Genomic DNA, 22034 nt, shown 5'->3' with positions numbered 1-22034 from the left:
ATTGACCTGTAGCAGATTGAACAGGTGGTGAGCAGGGTGTGCAGCGTCTTTCAGAATGGATCTGCTCCTATCAATCACATTTAAATCATCTTTCATTTCTAATTTGAAACTTTCCAGAAAAAAACAGATTACAAAAATGTTCCTAAATGTGATAAGAAAATGTCTCCTAAAGTGAAGACATTCACAAACAGGAGGAGGTTTAGTGAACTCCAACAGGGGGCAGCAACACGAGCACGGAGCTGCGCTATACCACGACAGGAGAAGAAGAAGAAGGTCCCAGTGTTTGTGGTTTGTAGGCTTTCTGTCCTCGCGCTGTGAAGATGAATGCTCCTCCAGCCTTCGAGTCGTTTCTTTTGTTTGAAGGAGAGAAGAAAATCAGCATCAGCAAAGATACGAAGGTTCCCAATGCGTGTCTGTTTACGCTGAATAAGGAAGACCACACGCTGGGCAACATCATCCGAGCGTAAGCTAACAGAGGGCTAACGGGCTGATAATGCTAACAGAGGCTAGCAATGCTGAGTTAGAATTAAAACGATTAATAATGAATTAAGAATGATATAGTCCAGCTTTTAATGAGAAAAACACCACATCCTGACGTGTGTGTGTGTCTCTCTCTCTCTCAGTCAGCTGTTGAAGGACCCTCAGGTGCTCTTTGCTGGTTATAAAGTTCCTCATCCTCTGGAACACAAGATCGTCATCAGAGTACAGACCACACCTGATTACAGTCCACAGGTAACACACACACACACCTGACTACAGTCCACAGGTAACACATTACACATGTCATTTAGCAGACAACGCTTTTATCCAAAGCGACCTACAACTGGAGCACACATTAATACACCAATACCACGCAGGGTGCAAGCTAACTATCAGGAGCAAGTCAGGGTTCAGTGTCTCTTTGCCCAGGGACACTTGGACATGTGGCGGGGAGACAGGGGATCGAACCACCGACCCTGCGGTTGCGGGTCGACCACCCTACCCACTGAGCACACACACACACACACACACACACACACACACACACACTCACACACCTGACTACAGTCCACAGGTAACGAAAAACACCATAGATAGTAAATAATATGGATGTAGTATCCGGGCTGACCTCAGTTATTCACACGGCATCCAATAATCCTGGTTTGTGCGCGTCGCCATTTTGTGAGATTTTTACTCCGCCTCACGTCGGGAGGAGGGAGATAGCTGACGTATACCTCCGAGGCAAAGTGAGGGACAACGGGCGGAGAGCTGTCACTCAAGAGATCGCGCCAATACATTTTAACCTCCAAAAGAATAAAAACTAGCGTGGTCCCCTCAGTGTTGTCACAGAGATATGACCTAAACATACAGACTAAAATGGTTTTGTGGCTGTAAATAGGTTTAATAAGACTTTGAAAACGGCCTGTCTAACAAGTGAGTCAAAGAAAAATGGCTCAGTCTTGGTACCACCCCCCAGTGGCACTTCCGTGTTACTACAGTTGTGGTCACTTCCTTATTGGATGCTGGTAAAAATCGCTGAGGTTGGGGCTTTGAAAACACACATACCTGACTAGAGTGCACAGGTAAGTTGGTAAGACACTAGGGATGCCACAGTGTGGATATTTTCCGGTTACACCGCATATTTTAAGGAAGTCACGTGTTGGCTCTGTAGAACTCTTACTTTGATATTTAAAGGGGACATATTATGAAAAACCAAACATTGCCGGTGTTTGGGCACACTGTTTAGGTTATTGGCGTCCCTACCAGCACACACAAGCTTCAAAAAGACAAATATGTCAGTTTCTTCTGGGACACTTATTTCGAAAAAGGGGGGATTTGAAGGTTTCTTCCAAAAAACACCGACTGATGACGAAATCGGTCGGTTTTCATTATCATAAATACTCCCATGGGAAAGCTCACCAGAAACTCGGCAGTTGATTGGCAAATCAAGACGCCCCGTTGGTAACCACACACACCTGGCTGAGCCTCCACTCACTCATGCAACAACAGAGGAGAAGCAAGCAGTGTGAGCTCAACCTCAAGCTACCATCACACCCCAGCCTCGAAGCACACTAGGGCTGAATGGATTTACTTCATTTTTTGTTAGGCTATCTCCAGCAAAGGTTTGCAATCTGTTAGTGTGATCAAAGCCTTTTTACTGGAGTGTGGAGGAGACTGTGCCAGGAAGACTGAGAGACACCATCCGTCCGAAATGTAAGTAGTCCTATTTAAAAAATAGTTCTGTCCGTTTGTTAGTTCAATGTCTGTAATGTGCTTTATTTTATCCCTCCTATAATAACCAACACCGACTGAAATGAGAGAATGCGGGGTTTAGTCGTAAGCATTAGCGCCCGCTAGCTTTACCGTTAGCTTTATGGTAACGGTTAGAGCTGTGAGTCTTTTGCAGTGACAGTTATTTGGCTCTTTTGTGAGCTCACGTTAGTCCTGCCGAGACGGCCCCTGAGTGAAAAACAGACGGTGAAACTGTAGGGTGTGTTGGAAACTGAAGAGTATTTTTTTAATAGCTTCATCCTGTTACCTGCTAGCTGTCTGACTGTATAGCTCAAGTACACACCGCAATAAGTATTTTAGGTATTTAGGTATTTATTTATTTGCACACACTCAACAAATACATTAACACATGTAAGTCTGCGGACAGTGTGTAGTTAGGGTGACCAGATCCCAATTCACCAGATGTGGGACAAAGGCTACGTTTGTGCGGGACAAAGTGCCGTTTTTTTAAGCAAAATAAACCTGTAGTACAAGCAGCAGTAGGCCTATTACATGATCTCCAGTGTAATGTACACATAGACAGGAATACTGTAAGTTGTCTCTGCTGGTGTTTGTTTCCTGTCCATTATATTTCAAAAAGCACACAGTATCACTCAGAACATGCTTATTGAGCCAGGGCTATACTGAATTTGTTGTAGCTTTGCCATAACAGATGTATGATGTAGGCCTGTACATGTCAGCTAGGCTACATGATGTAACATTGAATGTGCCATGTTTTACAGGTGTCTGAGTGACCTGATGGAGCCACCAAGACCGTCACACTATCCGTTCCTTCAGAGGAGGATGTGTTCACTGGGGGGGACAGGTGGTCTTCTTCAGGGCCCAACAACAACTGGACAGTTACATAAAAGTTATGGCTTTGCTTCTGTTTGATATGTACACTTCATATTTTCATTCCACTGGCTATGAATAAACTGCTTTATTTTTAAGGATGTTTTTGGTCTTTTTAAAATGTAATGATACTGTTTTATCAGAGAAAATCTTCAGCGAGATGAAAATGTGAGTTTCAAGTAATCCTTTACTACAGGTAGTAGTAACAGTGACCGTAAGCAACACAATACATTTTTTAACGGTAAAACTTTATTATGAATGAGTGATCACAATACAAATGATACATTATCTACTAGATATTGAAATGTTGTCAGATAATTTGCAGCTCTGACAAACCTAAAGCATAATTATTTCAACCATACATTTTACAAAAGATAATGCCTTTCCAGTGAATCTTGACATGATTCAGGATACATTCTTTTCCATTATGGTTACTGTACATTTTTACATGTCAACTCAATATCGGTTCACAACCAAAGCTTTTTCACTCCACTGGGCTGTAGATCATTCCACAGACCTGTAAAGACAAACGTAAAACAGGGTGTATGTTACCAGTTTAGAGAGTTTATGCATAAATACTTAGCTCAAATTATGTTATTGACTGTGACATAATTAAACAGTATTTACCTGAGGATAATGTCAGGGAAATCAGAAATCTTGATGCCATTTTCACAGTTTTCAGCTCAGACTCCTGTCTGAACAGGTTCAGTTGTACATATTTTAGTTCAGAACTGGTTAGTGTGCCGATATTTGTGGTAGAAATTAAGCTAAACATGTTTACATTGGTCTCCATGCTGCATTGGCCAAAAGTAAACAAAACTGACAGCTGGGCGTGTGCCATGCCCATGTAGGTAGGTATAGAGTAAATGAGCAGGGCGGTGCATGCACGCCCATGTAGATCTGACCAGTCAGAGCAGACTAGTATTCTTGCGAAGGGGGGTAAGCTGTCAAAACCTACCTTTTGAGATAGAGGGCAGAGAAGGCTGGAAAAGGCGATGAAGAAATGGGAAATGGTAGAAAACTATTGGGTTTTTTGAACAATAAACCATGAAAACCTTTTCTAGTAGACCTTGGAAATACACCTTTAAAACTGAGATTTTGCATAATATGTCCCCTTTAAAGGCATCATAGGAGATTATCTGCAATATGCACTTTTTAATATGTTGTGAAAAGTGCTTTTTACACCCCAACAGCAATAAATGACTTATGGGCAATGAAAAAGAAACGAAAAACCCCCAAATTCTGTACCTTCTATAAACCTGTTAAAATGCTGACCAATCGGAGACGATGGACCCGTATCTAAAGAACCAATCACAATCCTGCGCGTTCTCTCCCCTCTGTGTGCGAGCCTGAGCGCGTTCACGGAGGGCAGAGAAAGCGTTCGTGCCATATCGTAGTAGGCTACCTGGCAGTGGACTAGACCTAGTGGAAGTAGCATAACAAGCTTACACAATGGAACCTACACAGAAGTTACCAGAGGTGTGGACTAGACGCGAGTCATGAATTTGATGACTTGAGACTCGACTTGACAAAATGTAAAGAGACTTGCAACTTGACTTGGACTTTAACATCAATGACTCGTGACTTGAGCCTTTTGACTTGACAAGACTTGCTACTTTCCCCAAAACCCAAAGATTAAAAAGTAGGCTATATTTTTAAGTAGGCTACTGCTCTGTATCTTTCATCATGTAGCCTAGTGTAGGGGAGGAAACTGGTGGATGTCGCCTACCGGTACCGCGCTGATCTGCTTATCACTGGTTTCACTTCAGAGGTGTCGGCCAGAACACCACTTAAGGCCAAAAACGTCAGACTATAAGCATGAGAAGAGGAGTATGGTTTTTCCGCTCTTTATTTTCCTTCTTTCACAGGCACAGCAGCATAGATCGCAGGAAAAGAGACACAGGCTTAGGCCTACATTCCGCTCGTGAGGAGACGTTAGAACAGCTGTTGCGACCTGCGAATCGCGGCCGTCAATAACATCCATAAACTGTAACTTATAACAGCGATCGGGACTGCATGTACTTAGGCCTACTCACACACGGGTGATTCACATACACGTTTCAACTGTGTCGACTACTGCGGCAACATGCGCGCTCACACACCTGACCGAGAGAGAAGAGAAAAGGAAAGGAAACTTACTAGACAGACCCTCCGGCCGACTGACGTCACGGCCACTAACTGACAGCTATACTGTCATCCACACTGAACAAAACTCATCTCAACACTCTATAAGAAATAACAACACTGTAACCTATAAACTTTGGGGCCTTTTCTGCATGTAGCCTATGTGTGAGTGTTTGTGTGTGTGAGTTAAATGTTAACAATCACTGGTAAACAGTGCAATTGGGAAGTGCAGCCAGCAGCGCTCGTGCACGGCTGTGTGTCGAGGGGTGGGGGAGGGAGTCCCGAGGGGAGAGGGAGGAGTTAAACGGAACTCCGAGGACAAGCTAATTTCAAATCATGCTAGCTCTCTCAGATCGTACAGTATAGCTTTAAAGGCCTTATCTCACTGCACTTGTTGGAGAAAGGTTGGAAACACAAAATTGCGAGAGATTAGCGAATTGGCGAAAATTGTCACTTGCAGTCATATTGAATTGGTATTGACTACTCGTTTGTAGGGATGGGGATCGGAACCCGGTTCTATCAAGGACCCGGTTCCACTTTTTTCAAAACCTGAAAATCAATAACGTTTGGGCTTATCGATACCACTATCGAGTCTCGTCGTTTTTTTTCTCCCGTAGGTCCTGTAACGCAATTGTGTGTCCCTCGAGTCGCGTCACGGCATTTAAATCAAATCAAACCAATCACTGCTGCATGTCCGCCAATGTTTATGAATGATATGCAAACAGGTATTAAAAGTAAAACAAGTGAAGTCTGGCAGTTAACTTCCCTCGCGAGGATGGCTGAACGGGCGAAAAGGTCTATGGTTTGGCTTTATTTTACCAAGCTCGAAGATAAAGCAGAAGCGAAATGCAACTTATGTTGCAAAATAATTTCTTGTAAAGGGGGGAACACAACCTCAATGGCCAAGCACATCAGCATTGTGCATCAAATAAAGGCCAAATGCAGTACCTTCGACTGTCTCCAGATTGAAAAAACTCTCTCCTCCTCCTCCTGCTGCTGCTGCCACCGCACCACAGACGGGCCCGTCTTCATCATCCACAAAGTACCAGCGGTAAACGCACACACACAGACTGTGTAGCTTGTTGTCCCGTCAGTTAAAAATAGTAATCCAATTGTGAAATCCGTGTTGTAATCGGCAGCATACAAGCTAGTTAGCTTAAAAAGTAAACAAAGTTTTCAGACGTGCTGCGTGATGATGTGTTCAGGATGGCTCAGTAAAACGACTATTAGGTTATCATGATGCGTTCAAGTGTAACGTAAAGGAATGGGAAATTGAGTTTTTGGCGAGAAACATGAGTAATACAGTTGTATTAGTGCTCTCATCATTTTAAAATATATATTTAAACTACTGATGCCAATATTTATTAGAAATGTAATTTAATTTAAAATACAATTATTTATTTCCTAAATATTTTCCTAATCACTAAAACATGATAAAGTGACAGTAGACAATACATTAACCAACAAGTGCGAACATTTATATATTTTTTTCATAGATAGTATACACTTGATTTTTTAAAACCAAAAATAATATTTTCTTCAAAATATATAATAATAATAATAATAATAATAATAATAATAATAATAGAAAAGTATCGATAAAGACCCGGATCGATAAGGCGTATCGATAAAGGTATCGATATCAATAAATATTAACGATCCCCGTCCCTACTCGTTTGTGAATGTTGCAGGAGCCTCCGCTGAAATTTGGATCAAAATTTGCGGTGAGTACAATACATGTCGCCTACTGTTCAGGTGAGCATCGCCCGACGATCGGCAACTGCTCGCAAAGTTATCTCACATTTCTCGCTTCCTGAGGAAACCAAATTGCGAAGGGTTGGAGACACTGTGACGCAAACAGTCACAGCCCAAAGAGATAAGGGCTTAACTTTAGATCAATAGATCAGAACAAAACAAAGGATTAAATAAAGAGCAGAGGCCTGTTTCAGGTAGCTTGTTTTACATACTCTGAGTTTAATCCTGCGCTCTGAGTTGGGGGTTGACGAGCAACTCTGGGTTTTCGGTTTCAGAACAGTGGATCAGCGTTGGGTAAATCAACTCTGAGCGTGTTCACTCTGGGTTGATCGCGTGCGTAAAAGCCATCATCAATGGATCGCTGAAAACATGATTCACCATGGAAACAGAAGAAACAAATGCTTGATCCTCCCTCTTCTCCACTTCTCAAAAAAGAAAAAAGACATCTCCGCTCCTCCCACTAGAGTTAGAAATATTAACGAATGAGCTTATGGTATGGAGAAGAATTAAAGGCCTACTTCACCGGTTTGAATATGAAGGTGTATTGAATTCTGGGATCCTATGTAGTATAAATGTGCAAAAAAAATTAAAATCGGTTCATCCTAGCCTGAGAAAAGGCAGAAAGAGTGTTTTTTTTAACCCTATATTTCTCTTTCTCGTGACATCACAGAAAGAGAAATATAGGGTTAAAAAAAAACTTACTTTGTAAATATTACTGTGATGTCTTTTACTGTGACATCACAGTAATATTTACAAAGTACGTTTTTTTTAACCCTATATTTCTCTTTCTGTGATGTCACGAGAAAGAGAAATATAGGGTTAAAAAAAACACTCTTTCTGCCTTTTCTCAGGCTAGGATGAACCGATTTTAATTTTTTTTGCACATTTATACTACATAGGATCCCAGAATTCAATACACCTTCATATTCAAACCGGTGAAGTAGGCCTTTAACGGGTATATTGTCTCATAACTCTGATCTCCCAGAGACAAAGACTGCAAATTAGCTGAAGCTAGACGTCTTATATGCATCACATTTTCCCATTTTTTTGTGGCAATGTTGTATGTATTGTCCCTGTCAAATAAACATTTTATTATTATTATTATAATCTCCTCTGCAATTCAGAAAAAAACAGAGCAAACATTTTTTTGTCAAGAGAATAATTTCGCTTCCGTAAGAGAAGCCATAGTCACGCATAAGTTACGCATATCAGCAGTAAAGTATAAAGCTGGCGCGGCACAGCATTACTGACAGTGTTTTATATTCGCTGTATAATATGTTGGCAAGCTATAGCCTAATACTGTGCAGTAAACAGACACATTAGGTGACAGTTTCCATTGAAGAGCCTGTTTGATTTATTACCAGATCCATTTTCCTCAAGTGATCAGTTTCAATTATTAGGCTATATAATTTTTATATTCATTAGGCTATTTAACGAGGCTCGTCTGTGACTAGGATCGCACAAGTGAACAGTAACAATCGCGTGCAGCCGCAGCGTTACTTGAATCCACCTGACATAACTGTTCAGTGGCACAGACGTTAAAAAGCATACAATACAAATAGGTTTATTAATCGGAATGTAGAGCATGTCACGATGTGTAAAGTGGCCGCCTATATGAACGGCTGAGAACAAGGCTACTGATCAGATAAATGATCGGTCAAACGTTAAATCATCAGGAAATGATAAAAACATCCCGATGGAGATTTCTATGGAGTGATTTTGCTTCAAACTGTACAGGGACGCGTGTGACAGTGACACTCTTTCTTCAGTCGGAGCTGCAGCGTAAAGTGAAAACAAACTCAGGGTAGGTCTAACGACCTCCCGAGCAGGTTAGACCCATGGCGTATGTTGCCGCAGTAACTGACTCTCGGTTGCGCTGAACCTGCTACCTGAAACGGAAAACCCAGAGTTTCCACTAACTCAGAGCGAACAAACTCTGGGTTGCCTCAAAACCAGCTACCTGAAACAGGCCTCTGGACACAGGCAGCCTGTGTGTGTTAAGGTGCGCCCACGCCAAACGCGCCGCTTGATCATTTTGTGTCAAAAATGGTTCATCGCGTCTTATGCATCTACTCCTCTTCCCTCCTAGTCTCCCTCCCTCTATGAGAGGGAGCTGAGATCAGACCCGACACAACAGCGTGCATGTCCGCACAAAAACAACAACACAGCCAACAACACAGCCAAAAGACAAATAAACAGCAACTGAATGGAACAAATAGGCTAGCATTAAAGGTCTCATATTATACACTTTTCGGTTCTATTATACACCATATTATATGGTCTTAGTGGTCCCTAATAAGTTTTTCTTTAATTGTTTGCTGAAAAAAACTTTCAGATAATTTATTGTACTATGCCTCTATACCCTGATGTTCAGCTAATCTCACGATGGCCTATTTTTGAAACCGAGCTGCAGCTCCCCTCGTAAATATACAATCTATGAGCTCCCCCCGCCCCCTGTCCGGAAGCGAAGCCATACGCCTCGCCCTCTTGTCTGTTTGTAAACAATGATGACGTATTTGCTGAGCCTTTTAGCACAGTTAGGTTTAGCCTACCCATGAGAAGAACCATGTCTATTGCTAGTAACGCAGGAGCTCAGCCGCACTTTGAAAAGTTTGACATGACCGATCCTTGTCCACATGAAAGACTATGTTCATACAGATGCACTGACAGCCACAAGCTAATGGAAACGGCATGTTCACAATAAAAATGCTGCAAAAGATGGTGGCTACTGCGAAGCTAGCTCGGGAGCTAGCTGCTAAAAATACCACTAAAATCAGTGAAAAAAATATCTTCAAAGTCAGACTTCTTCACTATTACCTTCCAATCCTTTGTCCTGTTAAAAACGAGGCATTGCTACTGGTGTGGGGAATATAAATATGTTTTTATGAGCAAAAGCTGAATGCTTGTCCCAAAGCTAATAGCTATACACCAGTCAGTTTCACTGTTTGAAAAAAAGCACAAGTAGCTTCCTATCCGGTGTGTTATTAAAAACGAGGCATTAATAGACTGCTGTGGTTAAGATAAATTAGTGGATTATGCAACATTCAGCATGCTTAGCTGTACTAGGCGTCTTGTCGCTTAGCAACAAGCAAACAACATGGGGGTGAAGGAATATTTTTCCAGAGGATCTCGGGGCCGTGGACCAATAAGAAATAACGGTGTGGGCTGCACAGTGGAAGCTTCTGGCTTTCCAGTTTTTGACGTCAGAAACGGGAAGAATTCTGACTGGAGTATATTGGGGGAAGGGGTGGAGGGTTTCAGAAAGGGGGAGAGTGAGAAAAGGAGAGAGCTTTCTTTTTTTTATACTTTGGCAGTCTCTAGGCACACCGTAGACCCATAATTATGTTCAAAAACGTCGGAAAAGTGCATTTGCACAATATGGGAGCTTTAAAACAGCATTGCATATTCACGCCGCTTGGAAATGCACACAATTAACAGCAAGGCAACAATACCAAACGCATACAGCAGCATTGTGTGCACGGCGGTACAAAATAAAGGCAAGTAGCCTACATTTCCCTACCTGGCTGTGACAGGGGACTGTGGCTGGCGTAGATATAAACAACGGTGCTTTGTTGTACTTGTCGTGAAAGTTCCCCGGACTTAGCCGTCATGTTTGGGTTCATAATATGGAGGTGCTAGCCGCACACAACTGGGTGAGTTTACTAATGCTATCCGACGCTAACTTGGTTTATCGGCTAAAGCACAGCCCCACATATTCACTGAATTAACCAGGAAGCCCGTTCTCCTGGTTCACTTTCCCTACGTCTTGTAGAATCCCGAGCGGCTGTCATACAGCACCGGCCGTCTGCAAATAAATTTTTCTCCTGTGTTTCTCAGCCTCTGTGTACACTGTCCTCCGACCGTGCCGATGTCGGTGATGTCGGGTCGTTCTCCAAACTGATCGGCTAAGCGTCATGCGATGGAGTGTAAAAAGTTAAATATTTTGAACTTCACGCGATGAGGCGTTACACACGTAGGAGCCTAAAATTGCCTGAAACGCCTCTACGTGCCTAAACCAATGGATTCTTATGTATAAATGCAGATTGTCTACGCCTCTATCGCGAACTACGCGTTTGGTGTGGGCGCACCTTTATTGTAACTAATAGGAATGAGAACAATACGTGGACTCCACAACGAATTGAAACGATTCTCGGCTCGTGCTCAAGTTGACGACCAGAGAAAATCTCCAGTGAAACAGCAGCCTCCCTCTTTAAGAGTCTGTCCAATTGGACATCCTTTAAACAGGGCTCCAGACTAACCTTTACATCCAGGTGCACCAAGCATATATTTTGGGTGCACCCAATTAGTGCTGCACGATTTGGTGAATTAGTGCGATTACAATTATAGTGGTAAATATTGCGATTTGTGATGTGATATAATAAATAAACGGTATTATGATTCTACCTGCTTGGTTTTCAAGGAAATTGTGAGATTATTTATAGTTTTGAAACCCAAAATTCAATATTTCAATTTAAAACATGTAGCTTGTACTAGGCTAGTAGTTATATTGTTGTATAAGAAATAATAAAAGTTCTAGTTCCCATTTTCTTATAAAAAAATGTTTGTTTCCCCCATGAAAATAAATGCATATCTTCAAAGTGCAAAGACAGAAGCAGAGTCTATAAACATACTGAAACTTGTGTGGGCGGTGGGCCTTCACTCTCATGTGTTGATAGACTGCCACCATGGACCTATTATAAGAGGTTGCCACCGACTTTACAAGTTTTAAACAGCACTTCTATCTGTTCAACGTCGCCGTACCCAAATTCTAAATATCCCCATATAGCAGACGCTGGGTTTGTTTTCGGCATAGTTCGGTGTCGGCAAGCTGTAATGCTGCTGTCCGTCGGCGTCCATGTTTGTTTAACTCACCGGCTCTTATACACATACGCTGACATACACACTGTCGGAGCGGCGCTACCAAAAAGACGAGAGGAGCTGTTGGCACAGCGGATATGGAGGGGGAGCAGATTCCACAGAGTGGGGGCAGACGCACAGAAGGCCCTGTCCCCAAAGGTCTTGAGTCTGGTGCGGGGGGTTGCCAGCTGGTCCTTAGCAGAGGACCTGAGGGACCGCAGGGGGGTGTAAGGATGGAGGAGGTCAGAGAGGTAACGGGGTGAGTAGGAGGATTTTGAACTTGATCCGCGACTTAACTGGTAACCAGTGGGGCTGATGTGCTGCCAGGGCTTAGTGCCAGTTAAAACCCTGGCAGCTGAGTTCTGAACATATTACAGTCGGTCCAAGGTTTTGGAGGGGAGACCTGTGAGGATGGCATTACAGTAGTCCAGACGGGTGGAGATGAAGCAGTGGAAAAGGGTTTCAGTGACTGAGTCTGAGAGTGAGGGTCGGAGTCTTGCGATGTTTCTCAGGTGGTAGAATGCAGATTTTGTGACATTGTTGATATATTTACCATAAATCGCAATCGCAGCCATTTGTGCGGTTATGGAGGCTATTTGCACTAGCTCACATCGTGATTGCGATTAGATTAATCGTGCAGCATTACGGCCACTATTACATTTAATATAATGTGATACATTTCAGGTGCACTGGTGCGACCAGCGAAAATATCTAGACGCACTCCACAGATTTTTGGCCGCACGTGCGCCTACAACAGGCGCACTCTGGAGCCCTGCTTTAAATAATAATATTCATAATAATTCAGAGTATTACTTCTCGTTACGTCCTTTATCATACAAAGTTTGCAGACTGGCTCGTTTACATTTTCAGCTTTCAGCATTGTGTTTTATATCCAAAATATGGATGATCTGAATGTTTGGCAACCGAAATGAGTTGTCTGAAAATAGCAAAATAAAAAAAGCTTTGGCTCTGTGATGCCACCCTTCTCTAATCCGTGTATCTTCCGTTCAATCCATATCCGTTTGGAAATCAAAACACGAAAAACAAAAATGTACATGTTTTTTTAATAATCATCCTCTCATCTACATTATATATTTTACTAAAAACACGTTTTTATCTATTTTTAATCACAATTCATGACCAGGATATCAAATATGAGAATAATGGCCTAAATGTTGATTTTGAAAAATACATGTTTCAATTTAGTGGTCGAGGTTCCGGTGTCGTGCGAAAGTTGAACGGAAGATACACGGATTTTCTCTGATCAGACCCTTTCAATTTAATTGTTCTGTAAGTTTTCAAAAATGAGTAGTATTTTACTCATTTGTTAAAGCCACTATGAGTAACTTTGTCCGTTGGCGGCCCCTTTGGACAAAAGCGGTAGTATTTTTACGACCCCAGCTGTCGCAAAGCTGTTTTCTAGCGCGTTCCGTTCGTGCAAGAGTCAAATTAATAGGACGCAATATAGTACATGTCCGTGTAGCCTATTGAAAGTGTGAGGGCACCGGACTCTTTTCAGCTCCGTGAGAGTGGTTAGTGACTCTGCATCAACTAATGCCAGTCAGTGCCAAACACACCTGATTGCGATGAGTTGATGCAGTGTCACCTAACTAGGCTACTCTCACGGAGCTGAAAGATTCTGTGTCCTCACAGAAAGCGAATGAACGAGAGACGGCAGTTAGTATGGATCACGATGAGGTAATGTGTTTATGTTGTTGTAAATAATTACTATTTCAGATGAATAATGGTCATCTGATGATGGTGAAGCAAAGTAAACTTTGTGTTAGTACCGCTCATTCATTTAGGAGTAAACACTGCAGTCTAGTTCGCTCCCGTGAATGTTTACATGTTGCTTGGCAACGTCCTCCTCCCGCCCGTCTATCACTCTCCCTTTTAGCTTTTCTTCATTGCATTCTCTTTTTTTTTCTTTGAAGGTTCAGCCCCGTTATCAGTCATTATGACGACAAATAACTGTCTCAAACAAGGCTCCCGCTCCCCTTCCCTCACCTGGAGGGATAGGCTTCTCAAATCGTGTTGCTGCGCCACACTGAAATCTGCGACCAATAACGGATATGTGACATAGAGCATGCACGCGTAAACCGAAAATCGGATTGGGTGTGCGACCAGACCAAAAGCAGTAATAAAAACTATATAAAAACGTCTTTCTTTGCACTGATGGTCTCGTTTGCTGTTAAAGGTAATTTATGATTATGAGAGGAAACATGAGGCTGTTTAAAAGATATTTAAATGTTACTCGTAGCTGCTTTTAATTAGTAAAATATTTTCTGATACGAAACAATGTACCAAATTGCATTAAAAAAATTATTGTGCCTTTCAAGCAAGAGTACCTATTTGCAGACCCATGGGGGAAACCATTGAAAACGGAAGCCACGCCCCAAACTCATTTCATTGGTCAGAATTGTAACCTACTCTGAATTTGTTGTCTTCTTTTTGTTTTACTGCCGGAGTTCACCTAGCGGTGAATAATAATACACAGTTTCCACCGGTTATGTGCTAGTACACAGTAAAATACGTCAGTTTGTTAAGGTGGCCAGGACGGTGGTAAAATGTAGATGTTGAGGTAGAAGATGAATGAAGCAACGAAGCTTTGTGTAGCCTACATCTTCTAAAATCCGTCTCTTTAATTCACAATTATCACACTAGGTCAATCACATACAAATATAAACTCTTATAAATAAAAGAGTTGATATTTGTATGTGATTGACCTACTTCTGATAATTGTGAATTAAAGAGACGGATTTCGGAAGATGTACCCAAAGCTTCGTTGCTTCATTCATCTTCTACCTCAACATCTACATTTTACCACCGTCCTGGCCACCTGGGACCCTTAACAAACTGACGTATTTTACTGTGTACTAGCACATAACCGGTGGAAACTGTGTATTATTATTCACCGCTAGGTGAACTCCGGCAGTAAAACAAAAAGAAGACAACAAATTCAGAGTAGGTTACAATTCTGACCAATGAAATGAGTTCGGGGCGTGGCTTCCGTTTTCAATGGTTTCCCCCATGGGTCTGCAAATAGGTGCCTCTCCTTTCAAGGGACCTAAAGCCGCTAACAGGAAGTGATGTCATGTCTTGTGTTCCAGGAAGCTTTTACGAACGCCATCACAGACCTGATCAGTGAGTTGTCTCTGCTGGAAGAACGCTTCAGGGTGGCCATCAAGGACAAACAGGAAGGGATCGAGTGATGACCTCACTGCCTGCTTCCGTTTGATGATTGGTTTATTTTTTTTATAAATAAAGTGTGATGTCACAATGTGTGCTGTGTTCTTTAACAGTCTGTTGGCTTGCAGCTCAGGTGTGACAGCCTCATGTCAGTAGCAGGTTGACAGGAAGCTTAATTATTCATGTCTTTATTTCTATAGATTTTACATTATATAACATTTATATCTCCTAGAGAACTATCTGATGCCTTTTTATAATGTCAATTTTCAAATTTGGCTTCTAAATATAACCAATTCAACTTCAGCATTTAAGTAACATGAATATATAATATAATATTATTAGGACATAGAGCAAAATGTTCCTTCTAAAGTTGTAAAATGTACTTAAAAAGTGTTGTGTTATAACATTTATGGGCTGTTTTATTTATTGAAAGTTTTATTAGGGCATCACCATAAGGATCAAGGGTGAGTTTGTGTTTGTGAGCAATAAGCAGAAAATGCAACAGGAGTTAATGTTATTTTAATGATGGTCCTTAGTGAAAGTCTTTCTGCTCATATAAATGGGAAAAGGGCCTCTAAAGTCACCTAGCGTCTTAAGAATTGTGTGCACCATGTCATCCCCAAGGTTTGTTATAATACAAGAGACCAACACTGAAGGTATACAGTAGTTTCACATAGTAAAAAAGACCGGTGCGTCTGAAAGTTTCATTATGAGGGTGTCATTGGTATGAATGGATGAATACATTTATTTCAGACATCAAAATAATATATAACAAACAAGAAAAGCAAAAAAATCTAATTAGTTCACAAATACAAATAAAAAGCATATTACACCATATATTTGATAAACCAGCATTGACATGCCGGAAAAGTAGTTGGTATTCAGTTTATGGTGGGGATGGATTGAGGGGACAAAGATTGTGCGGGGTGAAGAGCACTGTCACATGAGTGAATTTAGACTAATATCTATGACCCATTACTTACAGAACACAGTAAATATTGTTTTCTCTTGCTGCGACTCTACATTTCTATATGCAGAAGATAGAGAAGTCCATTTAGAAGGCACAAAAGAAGGAGGAGATGAGTGAATGTTCACAATGACAGGTCCTGATGTGGCCTTCTGGCATATTGAGGATGATACTAACTCAGTGACAGGCTCGTCATCCAACAGAAATAGAATTATAATCTGAAATGTCTGCTGGTTCCACTCTTTGTGTGTGTGACTGTGAGAGTTAAAAGACCTGATGTATTTTGTTGGTGTGTATTACTCATTTTGTGGGGACATTTTCCTGTTAAAACTGATATTGTGGGGATGTACCTTCCTTTTGGGGACTAAATGGAAGTCCCCATAACGCAATAATGATATTTTACGGTGAAGACTTGCTTTAGGTAAGGTTAAGGTTAGGTTAGACAAGTAGTGGTTATGATTAGGGCAAGTCAAGAAATTAATGTAACCCGTAATGTCCTCAGAAGAGATGAAAACAGGACTGTGTGTGTGTGCATGGATCCCAGGATGATCCCAGCCACTCTAAATGCTAATGATGTTTGTAGGTGAGTGATAGTTTCCAGAGAGCCTTGCTTTTCAGAGCAGCAGGGATAAAGCACAGAGAATAGAATCTACCTACAGCTATACAGAGGCTTCCTCATTTCAATGCAAAAAACTGCACAATGACCCAGCAAGAGTTTGAATATTTGCTTAGGATTTAGAAACTGTATTACCTGAGGAGACCTGTTATTATTTGGACTCAAGAAACCTTTTATGGAAATCCTCAGTCCGATTTGAAGGTAAAATGACCAGGTTGTACCTGCAAAGTTAAGGTGAGACACTGCAGGTTAATAGGGTCAACTGTTTAACTTCTGGATATCATCATGAAACTTTACCAGTTGATAACTGACATACAAAACTATTTCATTCATTTGTCCATTATTTTTTTAATCTTACATTAACAGCGCCTGCAAACCGATGACTAAAGAGTCCAGTATGTATTTTATGGCACTATCTTACAGCCTATCTAAATCACTCTTCCAAAAAATGTGAAGAAAACACTCCCACCCAAAACATGACACAAACTCCACTTCCATTAGTTGGAGCAGTACATCTGCTCTGTGTTCCAATACCCACACTTCCATACTATTTTGTATGCCTGAAAAAGATTTAGGATGTACCAATGCATGCATATTGAATGCAGTTTGCCAAATAATACCATCCAATAGCATTTTGCAGTATGGAAACCATCTTGCTTTAGTATGCAGTATAGTGAAAAGTATGGGGTTTGGAACGCAGGGTCTGCTCTGTCTTGTCTGAGAAGTATACAGTTCTGGTGTCCATGTTCAAAGTTTGAGTGAGGATAGGGCCTGTGATAGGTCTTCAATTGTCATGGAGTAGGCCTTCATTCTCAAAAGTTTGGTTGGATAAGTGAACTCTGCTGGAGATGGTTGAAGTCAATTTTCCCAAAAATGTTGCTCCACTTCTGAAGGACAAGAGGAGAAGTTACCCTATGCACTTGCTGCAGTGTGGAGTATTTGTTGGGCTGATCTTGTTTCACTTTATGTTTGTATATGTTGGAGTTAAACACTTGGCACTGTTAACAACTTAACCTTTTATTGGCCAATAGGGTTGATTATGAGGATCCCGACAGTAAACCCCAAGTTAGAATCACTTGGAATCATCCTTTAAAATCATCATGTATGACTGCTTTAACACCCTTGCCTTGAATATCAGTGCAGTGTGAGTATGTTCCCTTTAAATAACTTGAGAAATCTGAATGCACAGATGAAAGCCCATTTCAACACTGACATGCTCTGCAGTGTATATTCCTTTGTGTCCTGCTGCCCATTATGGCCATCGTCTCTCCAGCTACGTTTTGCCTGGACCAATCAATGAAGCTGAAATAGATTATAGTCTAATATTTTTTCCCCTCTTTCTTCTCAGTAAGACCTCTGTTCTTCCTTAAAGAAACACAGGTCTATTCTCTCCTTTGATGCAGAGGACAGCACACACACAAAATGAAAGAAAGAATATTCCTTTTTTCTTTTCCAACATGGTTATACTTTGTACATTTTTAATATACAGTATATCCGTAAGTGTTAAAAACTCTAAGAACAAACCCAAACTGAAAACTTGTAAAACCAAACGGTGGAAAGCAATTATTTAGAAAACATAGATATGATAAAAAAATTTAATTTTCTTTGTTAATTTACTGTTGTTTCACCCCTTCAAAGTGAGCTTTTGTCAAGTAGCTATGAGAAACATGGAATGATTTTTCCCACAGAGGGAAGTCTGAGGTTCTAGCTTTACAAAGCTGTCTTAAAAGTAAAGTAAAAGTAAAATATAATAATGTAGGGAATGCACAACATATACCTTTCTCATCATTATCATTAGTAGTATTGGTATATTACAACATGGCCATCTTAACATTATCCAAAAGCCCTACTGCTTAGACATGAACTGTTAGATTGGTATTCATAAGATGGTTCATATTGATTTCATTATATTTATTAGAACAATGTTTTGCCAACCTGTTCGTCTGGTATAAACCTTTTACAAGTTCCAATCACATATGACATTGGTACTTTATGTCACCATTGACAGTCTAAGGTATTAGCAGATATAGCTTACAACCTAGGCAAACATTGTGAATAGGGACTAGGGAGAGAATATTGTTTGTGTGAAATTGTGTTTTTGGCTTGGCTAAAATAGAAATAACATATGGGACACATATACAGTAATATATACAATAGCTGAAACCTTTTTCAAAGACTTGATGGACTGAAGATCCTGAAACAATTTGAGAAGTCCCGTGTGGCCATAGACACAGTGCGTTGTTTAAGAGCTTATAGATCCTCATACAGGTTACCAGAAAGTTTACATGGTAAATGGACGCCACTTATAAAGCGCTTTTCTCTGTTTTTTTAACGACCAAAAGTGCTTTACATTGTCTCACCCATTCACAAACACATTCATACACTGATAGCAGCAACTACCACGCAGGGTGCAAGCTAACCATCGGGAGCAATTTGGGGTTCAGTGTCTTGCCCAGGGACACTAAGGGTGTATTCACACATGGAAAGTCCGTTAGTTCACTTGCTTTGGTCCAGACCAAATAGAATTTGGATTTTTTTGTTTGGTGTGGTCCACTTTCATATTGCCCCTTTTGCAAGTGAACCAGCATTACGAAGCAAAACCACACGTGATCTAAGGTCATTCATTCATTGGACAGACATTCTGGGGTGGAGAGAAGCAGGAAGAACGAAGTAAAAACTGCGAATTTATCATTGATATAATATGGAGTTAAAAATAATAAAAATGCCTACATCTAGCCTATAAATAAAGAAGAAAAAAATCTAATTATTGTTGTTTCATATGTTTATAATATGTAGCCCTATGACAATGCCACGTTATGTGGCTTCTAGCCTACGATGTGAAACATAATTTTTACTGTATTTTTGCTGCTGGACGCGCGACTCGCGTGAAGAATAGGCTCAAAATCAGCTGGGTGTCAGTTCGGCGCAGTTCAGCACCAAACTGACACGGGGACAGTATTGACGGTCCCGTTGGGAAGAACAATAAAAACACACACTTCATGCAAAGCGCAGCGTGAACCTGTTGGCACTGTAGGCTACGGGAGACGCTCCTCTCCATCTGATCGCTGATCCGCACGCATCATTATCAAATGTAATATTTTCGCTCGGGGCTCCCGGTCAAACCACAACTAATCTTCCTAACAATGGCGACAACAACACTTTCCCATAATGTGAAGCTGATGGCGATTTATTAAAAAAGAAAAGAAAGAAAAGGCGCAGTGCTTCCTGCAATTGGGTCGGATCGAGTCCGGCCAAATTCACACCACAAACGAACTGCAGCAGAGTGCGTTTTGAAGCGCATCGAGACTACCTCTTCAGCTGGGTCTCGGAGCGTTTGTTTGGTCCGCCCCCGAGTGCGATTGCTGTATTCACACCTGTCTGAAAGATGCGCACCGAAGGTGGAAGTGCACCTGAGTTCGTTTCAACCGAACTAAACACAAGCCCCTTTTACACAGAGATTGCGGCATATTGACGGAACAACATCACTCCAAAATGCCGGCTTTGCTTGCTTCTGTGTTATTTACACAGAACCAAGCAACGCCGGCCTGCTGGCGCATCAGTAGTCCCTTTTACACAGCGCTCCGGAATGAAAGAGGTGCTTGTAAACAGCGTCAGGTGTGACGTAAACATTTAGCGCCGCGCCGGTCAGCTGCTTTACAACAACAACAATGGCCGGTGAATTGAGAGCAGAAGTGCTGGAGCTTGCAGTAAGAGGGCCGTATTTTACTGTCCCCACGATGTGCCAGTTGATCTCGCTACGCGCTGAGTCCAACATCACTGGGACAGTTAACCAAACTGACTAAATCAATCCGACCGCTTCACCTCTGTGTGTGTGTGTGTGTGTGTGTGTGTGTGACAGGTTGGTTGTGAGCGAGTCTCTTTGTGAGGGCAGCGATCTGCCAATCAGACATACACATACACATACACACAGTGTGTGAAGTCACGTTACTGTAGACAGAAATAAAGTGTGGATATACGCTCAGACTTAGGATAATAATAGCGGCGGCGGAATGTGTTAGCAAAACAGTAGCTCTGTGGCTAACAGCTGAGCCGGAGCCTTCAGTCAGCTGAAGCTGACAGTCTAGCGGGGCGAGCAGACTATTCCCCCGTTACTAGGTCGACCTTCAAGCTGAACAAGAGCCCTCCGCTGCGCGTCGGGCTCCTGCTTCAGCTTTTCGGTCTTTATTTCTAGCAAGTGACCCGTTCGCTATACTTTATCCCTTACTTAGCCTAGCTTTCCATTGTACAACTTCTCCTGGGCAGAAATAGACTCATACACTCTGCAAAATGAAGCGCGGGGGTTTGGATTGAGCAACGGACCTTATGATCAGCTAGATTATACACCGTTCCTTTTATTTGGTGATTTTTACGGGACATCAGGCCGCCGTGGTTAATGTTAAACACACGTCCTTCAACTGCTAACATGGTCGCATGTTTAGAACATAGACTATGGAACGTCAAACGCCCCCCTGTTCCGCAACAACAAGCTGGAGCATTTAAACAGAGAGGCGGAACTGATCGTGTCGGGAATCTTACTACCCCCCGAGGTAGTAAAATTCCCGGAACGATCACTCGCACCTTTCTTCCCTCGTTCCGCAACTGTCGCATTTACACAGCAGGGCGGAGGGCCGAAAGGCCGGCATATTCCCGGCTTTCACTGGCTGTGTAAAAGGGGCTACAGCATGTGTGAATACACCCTAAGACATGTGGAGGGTATAGGCGGGGGATCAAACCAACGACCTTTGCAGAGACAATGTTCCCCATGCGAAAGGCTTTATTTCCCTCTCACTAAGTAAGTACCAAACCTTATTGTAAGATGCAGATCCAGACAGGTCAATAGTTTACAATGTACCATCTATTCATAACGGTAGCTCTAACCCAATCCAGAGCTCCACACTGCTCTTTATTGACAGCAGTGAGACAGGACTGAGGCAAACCAGAGCAGGAAGATGTGTGCACAACACTTGGACCGATTCTAACTCAATACAACCGGTGCTCCAGTGATGTGGCATCCAGGCTGACAGAGATTCACTTTCCTCCTTAAAGGCTTTTGCACAGCGGACACGTCGCGAATAAATGGCACGAAAATGCAAATAATTTGGAATGTGAATTTTGACGCGTCTGAAGCGACGTCCTAGAAAAATCTCACTCAGTTCGAAAAAATAAAAGCCCCAATTTTGTGAAGCAGTGACATACAAATACCAGGAAGTGGTATTTTGAGTGTCAAAACACTGTCAAGTATAGCAGCAAAGAAAATTAATAAATATAAATGTGTTATGAACATCAAATAAAAAGAAATAAAAAATCAACAAAAGAGGAAGAGTGAGAGCACTTCAAAAAGAGTTGGCTTTGGTGAACAGGTGATGCTATTATAGATGGAAATGAACGAGAGATGCCAGCAGGGAGGAAGCATTTTTGTTTTTA

At 41.7% G+C, this 22034-nt stretch overlaps 1 protein-coding gene across 1 annotated transcript; it reads left to right on the top strand.

Moving 5' to 3' along the window:
• Positions 1–268: 268 nt before the first annotated feature.
• On the top strand, positions 269–15120 carry polr2j (RNA polymerase II subunit J). The gene is made up of 3 exons (XM_080027490.1): positions 269–463; positions 624–732; positions 14949–15120. The coding sequence occupies exons 1-3, from the start codon at positions 321–323 to the stop codon at positions 15048–15050; spliced, it is 354 nt and encodes a 117-aa protein (XP_079883616.1). The 5' UTR covers positions 269–320; the 3' UTR covers positions 15051–15120.
• The last annotated feature ends 6914 nt before the right edge of the window (positions 15121–22034 follow it).

The sequence above is a fragment of the Ammodytes marinus genome (genome assembly GCF_949987685.1).
Source record: "Ammodytes marinus genome assembly, chromosome: 5".
NCBI classification, from domain to species: domain Eukaryota; kingdom Metazoa; phylum Chordata; class Actinopteri; order Uranoscopiformes; family Ammodytidae; genus Ammodytes; species Ammodytes marinus.
The sequence above is the reverse complement of the archived record's forward strand: the minus strand, read 5'-3'. Positions and strand labels throughout refer to the sequence as shown.

Bases quoted from the DNA above. Each gene is read 5' to 3' on its own strand.
- polr2j (XM_080027490.1), top strand. From the start codon at position 321: ATGAATGCTCCTCCAGCCTTCGAGTCGTTTCTTTTGTTTGAAGGAGAG. The intron at 464-623 runs GTAAGCTAACAG...TCTCTCTCTCAG, and splicing joins CTGGGCAACATCATCCGAGC to TCAGCTGTTGAAGGACCCTC. The intron at 733-14,948 runs GTAACACACACA...CTTGTGTTCCAG, and splicing joins CACCTGATTACAGTCCACAG to GAAGCTTTTACGAACGCCAT.